This window comes from Meles meles, chromosome 1, assembly GCF_922984935.1.
Source record: "Meles meles chromosome 1, mMelMel3.1 paternal haplotype, whole genome shotgun sequence".
Lineage (NCBI taxonomy): Eukaryota > Metazoa > Chordata > Mammalia > Carnivora > Mustelidae > Meles > Meles meles.
The window spans coordinates 105,108,315-105,124,865 of NC_060066.1; the positions used below are offsets into that span (position 1 = coordinate 105,108,315).

The 16,551-nt window shown below is 38.9% G+C and overlaps 1 protein-coding gene across 4 annotated transcripts in view; it reads left to right on the forward strand.

The window, feature by feature from the left end:
- PRKDC (protein kinase, DNA-activated, catalytic subunit) overlaps positions 1-16,551 on the forward strand; it is a 239,744-nt gene that overhangs the window by 162,015 nt on the left and 61,178 nt on the right. For all 4 annotated transcript variants that reach the window (XM_046001490.1, XM_046001500.1, XM_046001508.1 and 1 more), the window contains 3 exons: positions 5,204-5,316; positions 7,500-7,631; positions 10,681-10,860. In XM_046001490.1, the coding sequence (XP_045857446.1) occupies positions 5,204-5,316; positions 7,500-7,631; positions 10,681-10,860 (425 nt within the window). The remainder of the gene's footprint in view (positions 1-5,203; positions 5,317-7,499; positions 7,632-10,680; positions 10,861-16,551) is intronic.

Sequence of the window (16,551 nt, forward strand, 5' to 3'; positions counted from 1 at the left end):
AAAATACGTTAATGCAGAGACTTAGATAAAGAAAAGTGCATTTCTGACTGCATTCACATTTTCATGTAACCCTTATAAGCCCATTAAAATTTTTTTTAATTTTTTTTATTAACATATAATGTATTATTAGCCCCCGGGGTACAGGTCTGTGAATCGTCAGGTTTACACACTTCACAGCACTCACCATAGCACATACCTTCCCCAGTGTCCATAACCCAACCACCCTCTCCCTACCCCCCTCCCCCCCAGCAACCCTCCCTTTGTTCTGTGAGATTAAGAGTCTCTTATGGTTTGTCTCCCTCCTGATCCCATCTTGTTTCACTTTTTTCTTCCCTACCCCCAAGCCCCCCACTTTGCTTCTCACATCAGGGAGATCATATGATAATTGTCTTTCTCTGATTGACTTATTTCGCTCAGCATAATATCCTCTAGTTCCATCCACGTCGTCGCAAATGGCATGATTTCATTTCTTTTCTTTTTTTTTTTTTTAAGATTTTATTTATTTGACAGACAGAGATCACAAGTAGGCAGAGAAGCGGGGGGGGGGGGCGGGCAGCAGACTCCCTGCTGAGCCGAGAGCCCGATGCGGGGCTTGATCCCAGGACCTGGGGATCATGACCTGAGCCGAAGGCAGAGGCTTTAACCCACTGAGCCACCCAGGCACCCGATGATTTCATTTCTTTTGATAAGCCCATTCAAATTTAATTTGGGTGCCCCAGGATGGCTTAACATATAACTCTTAATCTTGGGGTCATGAGTTTGAGCCCCATGTTGGGGGTAGAGCTTACTTAAAAAAAAAAATGGGGGCGCCTGGATGGCTCAGTGGGTTAAAGTGTGATCTCTCTGTCAAGTAAATAAAATCTTTAAAAAAAAATGTATACAAAAAATTTATTTCAATAAATGTTCGGTACTTATCATGTTGAAAGCCTAGTTTCAGGTGTTCCAGAAAAGCATTGAGTAAATTGGACTCATTCCATTCATTTAGTGACTTTCTGAGCATCAGGGCTTGGTAAAGGCAACAGGTCGGTGACCTTGAGGTGAGGCAGAATTATTAAGTCTCAGAGAGAGAAAATGAGAGAGTGTCAGGAAGGACCTGGGGAAAAGGCTGACTTTGGGACTAGCCTCTGGGGGGGTAGGGGTGTGGGAAGGGGGAGGGTAAACAAAGAATGAGGCAGGAAGTATGGAGTGGATTTGGGAAGTGTAGGGGACCCAGATCAGCTTAAGATTGTTTAAGGCCTTCACAGACCTGTACTCCTGGGGCAAATAATACATTATATGTTAGTAAAAATTATTAATTTTAACAAAAGATTGTTTAAGGACTGGTAGGCCTTGTAACGGTCTAGCCTGTGGGACACACCCATGGGGAGCAAAGAGCAGACAGCTAGGGATGTGGGCCTGGTGCTTTAGGAGGCATCCAGGGCTTTCTGCAGTGTTCTCTGGACGACCTTTTGGAGGGTCTGCATGGAGCAGCATCTGAGCCTGAGGAGGCCCTGGTGGCCAAGGTAGCAGGCACCTCTGACCCCACCACATGTCCAGGGTCCTGGTGGGGAAGATGAGGGGAGATGTGTCACGGAGGCTGCAGGGAAGTGCAGGCAGAGCTCAAAGACCAGCGCTGGCTGAAAGGGTGTAACGCAGCTTTTTATGAGAACGGCAACTCTGGGAGTGAGTGAAAGCCCAGAGAAAGAAAATGGAGAAAGTAAAGGTCCTAATAGAACCTTGGAGAAATGCCAACCATTTGAATTTAGATATAAAGAAATAAAATTAGGAGCAAGGATGAATTTCTTTTACTTTTATTTATTTTTGTATTGTTTTTTATTTTAATTCCAGTATAGTTAATGTACAGTGTAATATGAGTTTCAGATGTACAATAATATAGTGATTCAGCAGTTTTATATATCATTACTCAATGCTCATCATGATAAGTGTACCCTTAATCTGCTTCACCTACCTCACTCATCCCCCAGCCCACCTCCCCTCAGATATGCTTTATTTTATTTTATTTTATTTTTAAGATTTTATTTTTAAGTAATCTCTATACCCAATGTGGGGCTCAAACTCACAACCCTGAGATCAAGAGTTGCACACTGTGCTGACTGAACCAGCCAGGTGCCCCTGATATGCTTTATTTTAAATGAGTAAGGGTAAATTCCTTTAGGAACAAAACACATACATGAAATACTTTCCTCATTTCCAACCACTCTTTTTCACATTTATGTCACAAATCTGTGTCCATACATAATTCTGTGAATTTAATGTAGATGAGGTAAATCTAGCTTCCTTTTGCTCACCATTCTAGGTTTGAAGGGGGCTAATGAGCCCCCTCCTGCTCTGTCTGTTCTGCCCCCTGCTTGGTTGCCTCCCACCAGTCTGTCTTTTATATCCTCTTCCTCTGCTGTTTCTCTGCCCGACTATCATCTGGCCAAAGTGCATAGTTCTCTGTCCTTCTGTAACTGACGATAAAAGCCCTGAAGTTAAAACACAGTCCCAGAATGACTGTTAGTTTCCCATGGCTCATGAAGTGTCAAACCCATGACACGTACATCCTCCCACAGAGTTGTTGAGATGGGCATTTGGGGCAGCCTGCAGTCCAGTTAATGCATGATGATTGCCCATGACCCACTCTACTGAAAGGGGAGGAGGCTCAGAAAACAAAGGGGAATGGCTGAGGATCGCAACATAGTCCACACCTCAAACTGTTGAGCAGTTTTTCCCTATCTTCATTGACTTTGTATAGAAATAAAGGAGGATAAGAGGTAAAACCTAATTTTTAAACCATTTTCCTTAAAATTTTATATATGAATTTGAAAAAACTCATAGAACTGAGGCAAAATGAATACTGTTAGCTATCCATTTTAATTTGGTTAATATATTTGAATCTCCCCTTGTACCTTTGTAGATATAAAATATTTCCCACACTGTCTGTCTTCTTTGTGGGTTATGTATTTCCTTGCCTAAAGAGGAATATTGGAAAGTTCATAAAATGCGGTGAATTAATCCTTACTGTGATATTATCATTGGCATTTAAAAATGAAATTGTAACCTAATTAAATATCACTTTTCAACTATTTTAATTCTTCATTACAGTTTCCTTCAGTTATTTATCAGGGTAATACATGCAAGTAGTTTGAAGAGTCAAATACTTTGCCAAAGCTTTCTAGAAGAAACAGCAACCCTCCATACCCATTCCCCAGATTCCAGATGCAACCACTTACACCCTTCTGTATCTCCAGTATTGCTACCCTACCTTTTTTTTCCTTTCAATATTAGTCATTCTCTTTTAGCTTGCATTATGGACATTGAGGATCTGGCTCCTTCTTGTCACTCACATACACTCACAATGAATTCTTCCTGTGGAGTTTCCTCTTGTTTTGACTGCATAAATATTATATCTGTTCAAAGTATAGTGCTACTATGACTATTTTGCATTTCTTATATAATAATTTTTTCTGGGCATCAATAATTATTTTGGTTTAGATCTCTGCATATGATTGATTGATTTCCTTTGAGTTGTACCATTTTCTTTGAGTTGTACCATTTTGATTTCCTTTGAGTTGTACCATTTTCTTTTACTGTGTCCCAGTAAATAAATGTTTTATCTTAAATGAAATCTCTCCTGGACTTCTGAGCCACGCTGTTCCAGGCTACTGCTCTTGGGGTGTCTGCCTAGCTATGGTTCAGAGACCACCTCTTCATCTTGAGGGTCTTTTCACCTCTCTTGGATCTGATTTTTCCTTGGTTTGTTCCTTCTTTCTGATGAAGCACTTCTTTGTGTAGCTTCCTGAGAAAGGAAGTCGGAAGCTGTAAGCTGTCTTTGATGCTTTGATGGCAGTCACACCTGCTGGGTATTTTAGCTATAGAATTTTGAGTGTGAACTCATCAGGACTCCCTAGTACCCAAGGTTGGGTTGGAAAACCTAGTGGCATTCATTTTATTGATTCTTTGTTAAGAATTGGCAGAACATCTTAGGATCCTTTCTTTTAAAACAGTTTTAGGAAATTTCACAAAAGGGTCCTTTGAAGCATGCAGGTCTGTTTTAGTCCATTTTTCTGGGCATAGGAGGGCCCTTTCAGACTGCTAATGCATTTTCCAGTTTTGCAATATTTTTTCTTGGGTAATTTTGTTGATGATTTCCTCATATCAGTTTTCTTTTTGGAATACAGACCTTATCAGATCTTATAATTTTCTTGTTTTTCATCCTTTTTGCTTTGTATTCTGGGAAATCACTTTAACCTATCTTCTAGCCCTTACTTTTAAGTTATATTTTTAGTTTCCATGAACTTTTTATGTTCTCTGAATGCCCTTCCAGCCCTTGATCAACTGTTGCTATTTCTACTTTTGTCTTTTTGATAAATGATAATATTTTGAAAATTTTTTCCCCTGGAAGGACTGCTTTCAACAGTTGCTCTTTCCCCATTTTTTTCATTTCTGTCTTTCATGTTTGAAACTTTCCTCAAAATGTCTGGTGACTTGGCTTTTCACTTATACTCCCAGATGAGGCACTAAAAAGGCATTTGGAATAGCTACATATTAGGAGTGCAGAGGTCATTGGAGACCAGGACACTGAAACTCCTGATGTGTTGATATATTTGCCTGTGCTTTTGTGCTGGTGGATATCCAGAGGCAAAATCTCCAGTCTCTTGCCTACAGACTGGCAGGCCAGGGTGCCAGTACTCTAGAGGCCAAGCAGGACCAGGCAGCTCCAGGTTCTAAAAGCCCCTGTGGTCACTCATAGTGTAGTTGCTGTGCTTACAGCCGTGCCAGCCCTGTGCACCCATGGGCCCTATGTCCTCTCCAAGACTCAGCACCTGCAGCTCTAGGGACAGTGCTTTCTAACCACACCTCCTGCTGCAGCCTCACTTTCCTCTCCTCCCATAGACATGCCTGCTGCTGCCAGGTCCTGCCCCTTCCAGGTCTTCTCAACTGTCCTTGTTTGTTTCTGTTCTCTGCATGGTGGCACTGGGATTGGGCTGGGTTAGTTACAACTTTCTGTTCTCTAGTTTCCAAAACTGGTTAGTGGTCTCCTGTGCTATTCTCTGTTCTTCATAGACTTATGTCATTGCAACAAAACAGAATAGCTAGATGAAAGTAAAAAATGGAAGTAAGCAAACAATTATACTTTTTATTGCAGGGGATTCTAGAAAGGAGGTGAAGTCAACTGCAAATGTCAAATTGACCATCTGTAACAAACCTTTATATTCTTCAGGTATAGACAATTGGACAGAAATATTAAGATTACGCAGGCGATTTATAAAGGACCAAGAAAAGCTCAATTTGATTTATGCCAGAAAAGGTATTGCTGAACAAAAACGAGAAAAGGTTTGTATCTATTTTGAGAATTTGAGTGGTCAGAAATATTTTTTTAGGGTGCCTGGGTGGCTCAGTGGGTTAAAGCCTCTGCCTTCGGCTCAGGTCATGATCCCACGGTCCTGGGATCGAGCCCCGCATCGTCTGCTCCGCAGGGAGCCTGCTTCCTCCTCTCTCTCTGCCTGCCTCTCTGCCTAGTTGTGATTTCTGTCTGTCAAATAAATAAAATGTTAAAAAAAAAAAAAAGGAAATTTTTTTATATCAACGGATATATACTAAGGAAATAAGATTCTTGTCAGATATTTCTTGTGTGACAAAATTACAGAACCAGCAATATAAGAGTTAAAGCTACTTATGAACCAGATTATTCTTCTGACTAATGTAGATGTAAAGGACAGTCGTGACTCACTAATGAGGTCATGGGAATCTTGGAATGGGGCCTGTGTGTGTAGTCCCTTGAATCTGAGGTTTGTTGTAGCTCACGGGCACTACCAGGACCTCATCCATGCCCCTTATCTCAGACTCTCACTGCAGCTTGGCTTTGTTCTTCTCTGTGTACAGCTTGGCTTTCTCCATGTGATAGAGACACAAGCCTCCAATAATTCCTGAATTATCTTACAACTTTAGCTGCTGGGAAGGATTAGCCATAGTCTGCCCCACTTTGGGTCTGGGGCCACTGTGGGACCACATTACAACCAGCTGTTCTCCGGGGTACCTGGATGAAGAGGGAATGGTGAGCCCAGAGAAAAGGGTGAGCAGGCTAGATGGATGGTCCAGGGTTATCTGCTAAAAGCAGTGACCTAATATGGCATGAATTAAACATTTCTCAAAATGTGGAAATAATGGAAGAATTTTTTCAGCAACAGCTTTGGTATTACTTAAAAACCAATAATTATAACAAAATTGTCAAGAAAGACAATTTTTCTTGTATGTTTAAAAAAAACCCCGAGTTTATTTTAATTCAGTTTAAATTTTCAGTCACTTAGTTAACTTGCAAATCTGAGTATGAAGAAGTTGAATGGTTCCACTCTATCTTCTGTGGAAAGAAAATGGACATTTCATCTCTCTTGTCTCTGTAAGAACAGCTATTCTCTTGAAGGCAAGAGTCCAAAATCAGTGCCTCACAGTCCTCCCACGCTTCTTCTCACTGGCCCCACCACACATGGAGAGCGTTCTTCTTTGCCCATTCAGAAGTAGCCATGAGCTACTAATTAAGCCTGAAACCTAAGTAGGTGTGCCTGAAGGAAATAAAAAGCAGAATATGAGCAGAAGGAAAAGATAAAACCAGAATTGTTGGATAGATTTCAGAGAGGGATATTTTGGTTTGATACAAAGAAAGTCCTTTAAATAATAAATGTAGAATGGCCTGCTGTGTGAGGCCATGCATTCCCTCTGACATGGGTGTTCTCATCTGAAGCGGCTGACCTCTCAGTAAAAATGGCATCAGAAGTCCATGCGCTTTATTTGTTGGGAGCATTGTGCTCTCAATGCTAATGGTATAGAGGTGAATATGATATAAACATTCATGGAGCTACAACCCAGTGTGTACAACAGAACCAAAAAAATGAATGAGTTAAGATTATAATGTGCAGTTGGAGATTAACCAAGTGATGCCCATGTGTGGGGAAGACTGTTAAAGACAAAGTGAGAAAGCAGGCCTCTTTGAAAATGATATCTGAGGTGGGAACCAAATGATGAGAGAAAAACTGTGAAAAGACACTCTAGGCAGAGATGAACAGGTCCCACAGCCCTGTGTGGTGGAGAGTCAGGGTGACTCACGTGCAAGGCCAGCATGGCCTAAGCAGGTGAGCAGGGTCAGGAAGATCTGGGTTTGAGGGGCTGTGGTGATATCACTGGGCCTGTTAGCCAAGGGTTTTTTAAGAGGAATTAAGGGGAAGAAATGAAATATGGCTTTAAAAAATTCTAATTCAAGTTCTCTGAGTTTTTAAATATTCACATTATTTTGTGATAAATATTTAAATAATCATACTGCTCATTTGATAGTAATTTTTATTTTGGATTTATTGTCTACCATAGACTGGTAAAGTGTAGGGACCAAACCATTTTGGGTAAAATTTGTCATCAAATTCACCTTTATGTTACAGATAAGTACTGACTGTTCGTTTCATAGTTCATGCACTACAAATTTTTTCAAAAAGAATTCTGATCTTCTTTCTTGGTTCTAATGATTATAGGAGATTAAGAGTGAGTTAAAAATGAAGCACGATGCCCAAGTCATTTTGTACAGGAGTTACCGTCAAGGAGACCTTCCTGACATTCAGATTAAATACAGTAGCCTGATCACCCCCTTGCAAGCTGTAGCCCAGGTTGGTCCTTGAATGCTTCGTTTTTCTATTGACTGATCAAAACTGTTTATCAGTTCCGGGGGCTACCGTATGCTACACTGAGGTGTTGATTTGTCTTTAACAATGGACTTGGTTAGAAGACATTGGTTCAAGTCTTAGCCATGCTATTTCTTGGCTCCAAAACTTCTTTTTACAGGTGCAGCTCACTTAGAGTCATCTAGAAGATAGCTCAACAGTTGGGGTGCTTGTCAAGACACTTAATGCTTTGAGCCACAACTTCTTCATCTATGAAACCAGGGAGTGAAATCTATTTTTCTTACCAATAATGTTGGTCAGTGAAGTAATGTGTAATAAACTTTTAAAGTACTAAGCCACATAAATCATTGCTTATGTGAGATCCTTTTGGTGGGCTGAGGGATCAGGAGAATATCAGTTTATGGGTGGGATTAGTATTTTCCTTCTCTATTAATTTTCTTAATAGCAGAGGATTGGAAATATTTTTCTAAGTTGTGAGGGTTGAGAGTAAACGAAATTTTCTAGCTGAATTCTCTGGCAAAAGCAGGATATTTATTCCCTGAAAGCCTAATTAAGATTCCTTTGACTTTTATCAAAATACGTTTAAAAATTGAAGAGGAAGAGTGTGTGTGTGTGTGTGTGTGTGTGTGTGTGTGTGTGTCATAATGCTAGATGCTGAAATATGCTATATATTGTGTAAATTTTCCAAAACTTATATTGCTTATAATAATGTCGTATCTGCATAGTCTCTTACTCTTTTTTAAGCTTTTTATTTAATCTAAATAAATATAGATTAACAGGAATTTGCAAAAATAGTACATAGTCCCATATACTCTTTACCTGGCTTTCCCGACTGGTGGTATCTTATTTAACCATTTATGTTGATCTAGAAATTGACACTGGAACAACAGTGTTAACTGGACTGGTCTTAACCATTTTTCCCCGTGTGTGTGTGTGTGTGTGTGTGTGTGTGTGTGTGTGAGAGAGAGAGAGAGAGAGAGAGAGAGAGAGATTCTGTGCAATTGTAGCATACGTACTGATTCATGTAACTACTATCACAGAAGTGCCCTTGAGTGTTATGGAGTGCTTTCACATTTCTTTCATTAGATTCTCCCAGTAATTTCGTGACATAAAGGCAGTTTTTTAGACACATTTACAGATGAAGAATTGAAGGTTAGCAAAGAATGGATAATATGGTTCAAACTTTGTATTCTTGCTGGGTATGGAACTAAGACAACCCCCCCCCCCTTGTTTTGACGCCTGGCCTAGTGCTTTTCTTCACCCCCATTATTTCCCAGTTTTTCTAGTGCTTTGCACATATGTATTCACATCACTGCCTCAGAAATGATGCTGCTGCCTACTCTCCTAGGCATGGTTTGCATCTGCCCATGTTGGATAGGTATGTGGTGTGTACTAATGATAGCAGGTTAAAAGCCTGATACTGCTGAGACCTATGTCCAAGTTAGTTCATCTCTTTGGTGCTTGGAAAATATTGAGATGGTGAATATTGTTTTGAAAAAATGTGACTGCGTTTTTTTCTGTTCTTTGAAAAGGAATGTGTGTCCTTACATTTCTCAAATTCCAAATACTTTATTCAACAAGTGCTATATATGGAGCAGTTCCTTCTGGATGCCAGGGACTGCTCTAAGCACTGAAATGCAGCTGTGAACAAAACAGACAAGGCCTTCTCTGCGGTCCAGGGGCTCCTCTTCTTCAACATGAGCATTGCACGCTGGAGAACTGAAGAGGAGCCTGTAAATTAGTCATTACAGCACATGTCCAGTGACAGTATTCTGTTGCTCTGAAAACGTTCTTTAGCTTAAGCACCATTACATCATAACAGAAGAAGCATTTGGAACTCCCTGGGAAGTGAGGGAATTTGTGCATAAGACTCAAGATTTGGGTTGTAGACATGGGAACCTGTCTGCTGCAAGTTAAGTGAAAAAAGATATCGAACAGATACCGTATAAGACAGTGTGTGTTGTCAGTAAAAGACCAACCCATGGCAGTGACTATCTTCATGTAGTATAATTGGGTGATTTTCTTTTTTCCTAATTTATATTTTCTGAAATTTTTTATAGCAACCATATAACTTTTATAAAGCAAATAAATTACTAAATAAAGAACAAATCAAGTACTTTTTATTTCAAACACAGTTTTTATCAAGCAAAATAGTGTTCAGATCTTCATTCATTCATTCATGCCTTCCTTTAAAAAATATAGACACTGCTTGCTAGGGACGGTTCTTAGTACTGGTGTCACAAGCACCAGTTCTTGTAGTCATGGAGTGTATGGGTTGAAGCCATGAAAGATTAGGTAGCATTCTGTTAGAGTTGAATACACCAAACATTAAAAGCACAAAAATGGCTACTGATGGTTTTAACAGTTTAAACGGTCGTATTGATGGGACTTTGAAATTTTAAATTGGCATTTTATTTAAGCTTATCAGCTATCTTTAGCTTTATGATGATACTAATGTGAAGATAGTACCTAAAAATCTCATTTAATCTTTCTTTTTTTTATATTTATTTTTATTTGTTTATTTACAGCATAACAGTGTTCATTGTTTTGGCATCACACCCAGTGCTCCATGCAGTACGTGCCCTCCCTATTACCCACCACCTGGTTCCTCAACCTCCCACCCCCCCCCACCCCCCTGCCGCTTGAAGATCTTATCAATTACTGCAGTGGTCATTTGATGTGCTAACTTGGCTAATCCTTACCACAACCCTGAGATATGTTCTGTTATCCCTACTTTAAAGATGAAATATCTGAAGGTCCAGACTCACCCATGAGTTAAGCTCTGTGGCTACATATGTGATTAAGCCAGCTTACATTATTTCTGGGTCCAAAATCCATGATATCACAGGTATATTTGGTTAAATTTCAAATACTAGCTACGTCAATGCCTGTTAAAACTTTCTAAACAGAATTGAGATGTAAATTAGATATGTTTGCAGAAGTTTGTGTTTTCAAATAAAGCTCTGATAGTATTAGTGAATTGTAGCATTTTTACTTCAGATCCTAACTTGTCTTTGTTTTGGGTATTTTACAGAGAGACCCAATAATTGCGAAAGAGCTCTTTGGCAGCTTGTTTTCTGGAATTATAAAAGAGATGGATAAATACAAGACCAAGTCTGAGAAAAACAACATTACTCAAAAGTTGCTACAGGACTTTAATCATTTTCTTAACACCACTTTCTCTTTCTTTCCACCTTTTGTCTCTTGTATCCAGGTAAGAGTCTATACATGCTTCATAAATATGCATTATCTACTTTCCCATCAAAAGACTGTGTCATAATAACTTAATTTGTTTCACAAGCTGAAGCACAAGGTATTTGAGTATACGTACTCTGTATGGTTACCTCTTCCCAGAGGGTTGGTGTGATTTATTTGTATTTTTTTTTTTTTAAACAAGCATATAGGGGTGTCTGACCCTTGGTTTCAGCTCAGGTCATGATCTCAGGGTCCTAGGATCAAGCCCCACAACAGGCTCCAGGCTCAGTGTGGAGTCTGCTTGAGAATTCCCTCCCTTAGCCCCTCTCCCAACGTGTGTCTTCTCTCTTAATTTTTCTCTCTCTCTCTCTCTCTCTAAATGGATGAACCTATTAAAAAAACAAACAACAATAACAACAACAACAACAAAACAAACCCAAAACCCCAAATTTATATTTGACTGAATAATTAGAAATCAGCCTTGGTATAAAAATGTTCTTATTTGGGTGCCTGGATGGCTCAGTGGGTTAAGCCTCTGCCTTCGGCTCAGGTCATGATCCTGGGGTCCTGGGATCAAGCCCCGCATCTGGCTCTCTGCTCAGCAGGGAGCCTGCTTCCCCCTCTCTCTGCCTGCTTCTCTGCCTACTTGTAATCTCTTTCTCTCTGTCAAATAAATAAAATCTTTAAAAAAAAATGTTCTGATTAATAAGTCAATCCCTTTAGTAATTTGGTTAAGTCCTTCCTGCATGTTGTTAGTTGTTTTTCCTTATATACTGTTTCACCAGATTATTTCCTGCCTCCCGATTGGCTTCAACAGATGTTGATTGAGCATATTCCTCACTTTCTAAGTGGTGGGGATGGTGAGTGATACAAAGAGGCACAAATCTCTACCCTCCTGGAATTACAATGGGCGACAAACAATAAACAGAAAAATACAGAAGATAACATGAAGCAATCTTAAGTGTCACAAAACTTGAGTAGTACAGAAGCACCAGTGTAATGTAGAGTAGTAATGAAACAGGGAGGGAGACATCCTCTTGAACAGGGTGAGGCGTATGTACCATGATAGATATTTAGATGGAGTGGTCAGAGAAGGCCTTCTAAGGTAGTACAGTTTGAGCAGATGTAGGCCTAGTTTCAGTTACTACTTAAAACATGCTTTCTGGAAGGTTACATTTTCATGTAAGAAATGTTTCCTTTGCCATTCAAAACATGGATTATTACAAAGTCCCTAGTAGAAAACTGTTTCAGTTCATTTTAGTATTTTTAATTTTTTTATTTAAATTAGATTTAATTAACATATAGGGTATTGTTAAATTCAGAGGTAGGATTTAGTGATTCATCAGTTGCATATAACACCCATGCTCATTCCATCAAGTGCCCTCTTTAATGCCTATCAACCAGTTACCCCATCCACCCCACCCACCTCTTCTCCAGCAACCCTCAGTTTATTTCCTATAGTTACATGTCTCTTATGGATGGTTTGTTTCCCTCTTTGTTTTCATCTTATTTTTATTTTTATTTTTCCTTCCCTTCCCCATGTTCATCTGTTTTTGTTTATTAAATTCCACATATGAGTGAAATCATATATTTGTTTTTCTCTTATTTTGCTTAACATAATACCCTATAGTTCCATCCATGTCATTACAAATGGCAAGATTTCATTCTTTTTGATGCATGAGTACTATTCCATTGTATATATATACCACACCTTCTTTATCCATTCATCTTTCTATAGACATCTGGCTCCTTCGATATTTTGGCTATTGTGGACATAGCTGCTATAAAGATTGAGATGTAGGTGCCCCTTCAAATCACTGTTTGTATTCTTTGGATAGTGCAATTGCTGGGTTGTAGTGTAGCTCTATTTCTAAATTCTTGAGAAACCTCCATGCTGTTTTCCAGAGTGACTGAACCAGTTTTCATTCCAACCAACAGTGTAAGAGGGTTCCTATTTCTCAGAATCCTTGCCAGCATCTGTGTTTCCTGAGTTCATTTTAGCCATTCTGACGGGTGTGACATGGAATCACACTGTGGTTTTTATTTTTATTTCCCTGATGCCAAGTGACATGCATTTTCTCATAGGTCTGTTGGCTATTTGTATGTCTTCTTTGGAAAACTGTCTGTTCATGTCTTCTGCTCATTTCTTCACTGGATTTTTTTGTTTTTTGGGTGTTGAGTTCGGCTAAGTTTTTTATAGATTTTGGATACTGACCCTTTATCTGATAAGACATTTGCAAATATCTTCTCCCATTCTGTAGCTTACCTTAGTTTTGTTGACTGTATCCTTCACTGTGTTAAAGTTTTCTATCTTGATGAAGTCCCAGTATGTCATTTTTGCTTTTGTTTCCCTTGCCTTTGAAAACATGTCTAGTAAGAAGTTGCTGCAGCTGAGGTCAAAAAGTTACTGCTTATCTTCTCCTCTAGGATTTTCATGGATTCCTGTCTCACGTTCCTGTCTCACATTTAGGTCTTTCATCCATTTGAGTCTACTTTTATGTATAGTGTAAGAAAGTGGTCCAGTTTCATCCTTCTGCATGTTGCTGTCCAATTCTCCCAACACCATTTGTTGAAGGTATTGTCATTTTTCCATTGGATATTCTTTCCTGCTTTGTTGAAGATTAGTTCACCATAGAGTTGAGGTTCCATTTCTGGGTTCTCTTTTTTTTTTTTTTTTTTTTTTAAAGATTCCACCTATTTATTTGACAGAGAGAGATCACAAGTAGATAGAGAGGCAGGCAGAGAGAGAGAGGGAAGCAGGCTCCCCGCTGAGCAGAGAGCCCCATGCGGGACTCGATCCCAGGACCCTGAGATCATGACCTGAGCGAAAGGCAGCAGCTCAACCCACTGAGCCACCCAGGCGCCCCCTGGGTTCTCTATTTTATTCCATTGATCTATGTGTCTGTTTGGTATAAAAACAGACACATAGATCAATGGAATAAAATACCATAGTACCATATTGTCTTGATGATGACAATTTTATACTATAGCTTGAAATCTGGAATTGTGATGCCTCCAGCTTTGCTTTTCTTTTTCAACATTCCCTTGGCTATTCAGGATTAAATTTTAGGATTGTTTGTTCCAGCTCTATGAAAAAAGTTGATGATATTTTGATAAGGATTGCATTAATGTGTAGATTGCTGTGGGTAGCATAGATATTTTAACAATGTTTGTTCTTCCTATTCATGAACATGGAGCGTTTATTCATGTCTTTGTGTCTTCATCAATTTTGTTCATGAGTGTTCTATAGTTTTCAAAATACAGATCCTTTGCCTCTTTGGTTAGGTTTATTCCTAGGTATCTTATGGTTTTGGGTGCAATTGTAAATGGGATTGATTCCCTGATTTCTGTTTCTTCTTCATCGTTGTTAGTGTATAGAAATGCAACTGGCTTTTGGGCATTGATTTAATATCCTGGGACTTTGCTGAATTCCTGTATCAGTTCTAGCAATTTTTTTGGTAGAATCGTCTGGGTTTTCTACAGAGTATCATGTCATCTGCAAAGAGTGAAAGTTTGACTTCTTCTTTGCTGATTTGATGCTCTTTATTTCTTTTTGTTGTCTGCTTGCTGTGGCCAGGACTTCCAGTACTATGTTGAACAATTGTAGTAAGAGTGGACATCCTTGTCGTGTTCCTGACCTTAAGGAAAAGCTCTCAGTTTTTCCCCACTGAGGATGATATTTGCTGTGGATCTTTTGTATATCATGTATACATATATATGTATGTATATGTATATTTTTTATGATATTAAGATATGTTCCCTCTTTACCTACATGGCAGAGAGTTTTTATGTAGAAAGGATGCTGTATTTTGTTAAATGCTTTTTCTGCATCAATTGAAGGATCGTTATTTGGTTTTTGTCCCCTTTTTTATTGATGAAGTATATCACCTTAATTGATTTGTGGATGTTGAACCACCCCTGCAGCTCAGGAATAAATCCCACTTGATTGTGGTGAATAATCCTTTTGATGTATTGTAGGATCCTATTAGCTAGTATCAGTGAGAATTTTTGCATACATGTTCATCAGGGGTATTGATCTGTAATTCTCCTTTTTAGTGGGGTCTTTGTCTGGTTTTGGGATCAAGGTAATGCTGGCCTCATATAATGAGGAAGTTTGGAAGTTTTCCTTCCATTTCTGTTTTTTCGGAACAACTTCAGAAAAATAGATGTTAATTCCTTAGATGTTTGGTAGAATTCCACTGGGAGGCCATCTGGCCCTGGACTCTTTTTGTTGGGAAATTTTGGATTACTGATTCAATTTCTTTGCCGGTTATGGGTCTGTTCAGGTTTTCTATGCCTTCCTGTTTCAGTTTTAGTAGTTTATATGTTTCTAGGAATGCATCCATTTCTTCCAGATTGCCTAATTTCTTGGCATATAATTCCTCATGATATTCTCTTATAATTGTTTGTATTTCTTCAGTGTTGTGATCTCTTCTCTTTCATTCATGATTTTATTGATTTGGGTCCTTTCTCTATTCTTTTTGATAAGTTGGGCTAGGGGTTTTTCAATCTTACTAATTCCTTCAAAGAACTAGCTCCTAGTTTTGTTGATCTGTTCTGGTTTTGGTTTTTTGTTTGTTTTTTTATTTCTATATCATGGATTTCTGCTCTAATCTGTATTATCTCTCTTCTGCTGGATCTAGGTTTTATTTGCTGTTCTTTACCCAGCTCCTTTAGGTGTAAGGTTAGGATGTGTATTTGAGACCTTTCTTGCTTCTTGATACTTCCCTCCTAGGAAGGCCTTTGCTGCATCCTAAAGATTCTGAACTGTTATGTTTTCATTTTCATATGCTTCCATATATTTTTAAAAATTCTATTTGGGGCGCCTAGGTGGCTCAGTGGGTTAAGCCTCTGCCTTCGGCTCAGGTCATGATCTCAGGGTCCTGGCATCGAGCCCCACATCAGGCTCTCTGCTTGGTGGGGAGCCTGAGATAGAGGCTCTCTATATGCCTGCCTCTCTGCCTACTTCTGCCTACTTGTGATTTCTCTCTCTGTCAAATAAATGAATAAATAATCTTTAAAAAAATAATAATAAAATAAAATAAAAATTCTTTAATTTCCTGGTTAACCCATTCATTCTTTAGATGGATGCTGGTTAACCTCCATGTATTTTTGTTCCTTCCAGATTTTCTCTTGTGATTGCATTCAAGTTTTAAAGCATTGGTCTGAAAGTGTACATGGCACAATCTTGCCTTTTTTGTACTGGTTGGGACCTGATTTGTGTCATCTATTCTGGAGGGGACATTCCATGTGCACTCAAGAGGAATATGTATTCTGTTACTTTAGGATGAGATGCTCTGAATGTGTCTGTGAAGTCTATCTGGTCCAGTGTGTCACTCAAAGCCTTTGTTTCCTTGTTTATCTTCTGTTTAACAATCTGTCCATTGGTTTGAGTGAGGTGTTAAAGCTCCCTGCTATTATTGTGTTATTATCTTTAATTTTCTTTAATTTTATTATTAACTGGTTTATATATTTGGATGCTTCCAAGTCAGGGGTAGGAATATCTACAATTATTAGACCTTCTTGTTGAATAGATTCTTTTTATTATGAAGTTGTGTCCTTGTTCATCTCTTATTACAAGTCTTTGGTTTAGAAACTAGTTTGTCTCTTATAAGGAGGGCTACTCCAGCTTTCTTTTCATGTCTATTAACATGATAAATGCTTCCCTATCCCCTCACCCCTCATTTTCAATCTGGAGGTGTTTTGGGAT